The following is a 3,544-nucleotide window of genomic DNA, read 5'->3' on the forward strand; positions in this document are numbered from 1 at the left end:
CGCACAGGGCGCATGGAGCGCCCCCTCCGCTAGGTTACCGGTCCCCGCCTGGTGCCCAGCAGTCTTGGGGCGACTGCAAGCGCGCCCTGCACGTGGCGGGGGGCCTCTGTCGCTTAAGTGCCAATCGGCGTGCAGCCCCCCGTGGCTCTCCACGCCCCTCTGCCCCCACCCCCCAGCTGCACTTGGCGGCCCAACCCTCCTCCCGGCCGGAGAGCTGCGGCGGAGCCCCAGCTGGACGGCGAGCCGGAGAGCAGCCATCCTGGACCCCGAGGGCGGCGGGCATGCTAGCATGGCAGGATGGCGTTTCCAAGGCGGCTCCCTCACCCCACAAGATCTCCTTCTCGGTCCTGGACATCCTGGATCCGCAGAAATTCACTCGTGCTGCGCTCCCAGCCGTGCGCCCTGCGCCCCACGAAGCCAAGAAAAGTTTGGCGGAGGCCGAAGCGGAGAAGGACACCAGCCCCGGGGACCCGGCTCGGCGCAGGGAGAGCCCTGGTAAGGATGAAAGGGGCCCAGACCCTGGGCGACCCTGGCCCCCAGGATGCGCCCGGCTTGGGGGAGGGACCGCCGCTAGCCCAAAGGGAGAAGGAGGCAAGAGCGAGGCGCGAAACACAACCCCGGCCTCCGAGCAGAGGGAGGCCAAAAATCGGAACTCATATCCTCACGGCAGAGAATGCCTCCGCGCCCCAGTCCAGGCTACCCGCCCAGCGGGCCAGTCACCCCCTCCAAGTGCTAGAGGGTGACTGCGCTCGGATAAAAATAATGAAACACTTCCGAACCTGCGAGGGAGGCAGCACGTCTAAAACGACTGGCCTTCCAGGGAGGTGAGCACTGAGGCTCGCTCAGGCTTGTGCTGAGACTTGGTGGGCAGCCAGGTCAGACCAGCAGCCACCTGGAGACAATGGCTTGCTCACCGTGCATTGGGGCTGGGGGTCGGAGGGTGGGGAGATAGGAGGGCAAGTCTGTTCCGCAAACTCTTGCGGACTATGCCCGACTCTGGCGGGTGCCGGGTGAGGGCTACAAGTTTGTAGATGGAAAGCAGGATTGCTGACCGCAGGACCCTTGCTAGTTAGAGGAGTGGACTCCTGGTTCCTCAAGGGACGCCGAGGGTCCTGGTTCGCCCCCTCCCCAAGTTTGGCGGTGATTGTCTGGGACTCGGGATGCCTCTGGAGACCCCACTTGGGCCTGGGCTACCGGCCTGGTAATTGTTCCGCTCGCCCCTTGGAGGGGCCGCGCACGTCCCCTCCCCACCCTCGGTGATCGATATTCTATTACTGGCGCCTGCATATCTCCTGCCCCGCAGCTTGCAGGTACCGACTTCAAACCCCCTTCCCCTGTCTGATCCTAATATTGTTCGATTAAAACTTACCTTTAATAGATGACATCTATCGATCCGGCCCAGCACAAATCTGAAACTCTATTAACACGGCAGGAGAGAGAAGATGGGAAAGGGCAATTTAACTTTAAGGAGTGGGGAGTGGGCGGGGGTAAGGGGGATTTAATAACTCCTTTTTTAATTGCTAGGAGTCCTAGACCGAAATAGGTTTCTGGGGATTGGGGAGACACCCCCTCCAAACCCCCTGGACGTATTCTTGTACAATAACCCTGCTCCCTCCCCAACAAGGTTGCCCAATAAACTCACTGTTCATTTTTGATAGAGGGCCATAGCTTTCAAGTTGGGGACATCTATCAGATGGCAGATGTGTAGGGGGCACCCCCAAACTCAATCCTGGGAGGCGCTGCCGAGGATGTGCCGCAGGGGACAGAAAGGGCTTTCGGACTTCTGCTCTTGGTCCCCTTCTCCCGTAGATGATGCGGACCGAGGCGCGGGCACGGCGTCTCCGCTGGACGACTCGGAGGCCGAGGAGGCGGACGAGGAGGACGCGGAGGACGCGGGGCGGCGCCAGCGGCCCGAGCTGGGGACTGCGGGCGGCGGGGGCGCTGCGGGCTCCCCGGGATCGCCCGGCTCCCCGCGGCCCCGGCGCCGGCGCCCGGAGCCAAGCCTAGCCAAGCCGCGGCGCGCGCGCACCGCCTTCACCTACGAGCAGCTGGTGGCTTTGGAGAACAAGTTCCGGGCCACGCGCTACCTGTCGGTGTGCGAGCGCCTGAACCTGGCGCTGTCGCTCAGCCTCACCGAGACGCAGGTCAAGATCTGGTTCCAAAACCGTAGGACCAAGTGGAAGAAGCAGAACCCGGGCGCCGACGGCGCGGCCCTGCCGGGGGCACCGGCGAGGGGCAGCCCCGGTCCCCCGGGCCCGCCCGGCCCAGCGCTGCCCTTCCAGACATTTCCGTCCTACACTGCGAACAATGTCCTCTTCCCCGCTTCCGCCTCCCTCCCACTCTCGGGCGCCGGGGGCCCCTTCGCGCCCTTCCTTGGGCCATCCTACCTGACCCCCTTCTACACCCCGCACCTATGAAGCCAGAGACCCCGGAGGCCCACGGGCGGAGGACCACGGAGCGATTGGTATGGCCGTGTGGGCCTCCTTCCGTCCCCAGGGGCGCAGAGGCGCAGGGATCGCTCCCCCCTGCTTCCTCCCACGGGTCTGAGCCCCTTGGTTCCCCGTGCGGGGAGTCGCCGCCAGGGGGCAGGGAGAAGCGGTGGGCACACTCGCAGCCGCGCCCCTAACTGCCGCATGGACCTGGATCCTACGTAGCTCACCCAGTGGGTTGAGGACCTGCCACTGGAAGCCTGTCCTCAACCCCCCTAGACTCCCCGCCTGGCTTTCACTTTCCCACAGGCCCCCCGCGGCTCCAGGGCTCTTTGAAGGGCCGGGCTTGGGGCGCAGGGCTAACAAATAGGACGTCTGGAGAGGCCTCCATCAGCTGCTCCCCTGGAGGGTCGGATCTGCCAAGATTGGGCCCCATTCCGCGGGTGAGGAGCTTGGTGGCTTTAGGGAGGATAATTCTCTTTTCAGCATTGAGTATGGGTCCAAACCCAGCTGGGCGCTGCCCCCCAACTCCTGAGCAGAACTGTGAGAGTCAGTTCCACAGCTAGCATTGCCATTCCGAAATGGACTGCGTTTCCTTTGGGTTTGTAAACATGCAACTCGACATTTTTCTTGCAAGCAATTTCTGTTCCAAACAGACTCTCCACAGCCTCTTGCTGAAAGAGTAGGTGCCCCCTTTTTCTGAGTGGACCAGTGTTCGGCCGGTCAAAGCAGCCCATTTCAGCGCTGGACTTACTCCCAGCACTGCCGGTGTGGTGTTGAGGGCAGTCTTGACAAACCACAGCGCCCAGAAATGACACACAAAAACAGCCGCCAAGGGGACCAGGGATGTCAGTCTATGCAACAGACCGCCTGTTTGAATCCGAGGTATTCGATGCTTTAAAACTAGTTTTTGTCTCAGCTTGGCTTCCCACCAGGGCACAAAACTGGGGGTGGGGGTGTGTGTGGGTGTTGGGCAGCTTAGTTCCACTTTCACACCCCACAACTGGAATTGACCCACTTGTAAGCACAGCGCACCACCCTGTGTGCTCTGCGTTTAGGATGCTAACTTGCTCCAAATAGACTCTCCGAGATGGAGTGGCCAATAGGCCCAAAGG

The 3,544-nt window shown here is 62.4% G+C and overlaps 1 protein-coding gene across 1 annotated transcript; it reads left to right on the forward strand.

Annotated features, from left to right (window-relative positions):
• Window positions 1-281: 281 nt before the first annotated feature.
• Window positions 282-2,417, forward strand: NKX1-2 (NK1 homeobox 2). Its single transcript, XM_004701246.1, has 2 exons — window positions 282-495; window positions 1,810-2,417. The coding sequence occupies exons 1-2, from the start codon at window positions 282-284 to the stop codon at window positions 2,415-2,417; spliced, it is 822 nt and encodes a 273-aa protein (XP_004701303.1).
• The last annotated feature ends 1,127 nt before the right edge of the window (window positions 2,418-3,544 follow it).

The sequence above is a fragment of the Echinops telfairi genome, unplaced genomic scaffold (assembly GCF_000313985.2).
Source record: "Echinops telfairi isolate 266 unplaced genomic scaffold, ASM31398v2 ScPeMD7_70;HRSCAF=299, whole genome shotgun sequence".
Lineage (NCBI taxonomy): Eukaryota > Metazoa > Chordata > Mammalia > Afrosoricida > Tenrecidae > Echinops > Echinops telfairi.

What these genes read in the sequence shown, in the direction of transcription:
- NKX1-2 (XM_004701246.1), top strand. Translation starts at nt 282, where the DNA reads ATGCTAGCATGGCAGGATGGCGTTTCCAAGGCGGCTCCCTCACCCCAC. An exon ending in TCGGCGCAGGGAGAGCCCTG is followed by an intron (nt 496 to 1,809) that starts GTAAGGATGAAA and finishes CTTCTCCCGTAG; the next exon opens with ATGATGCGGACCGAGGCGCG.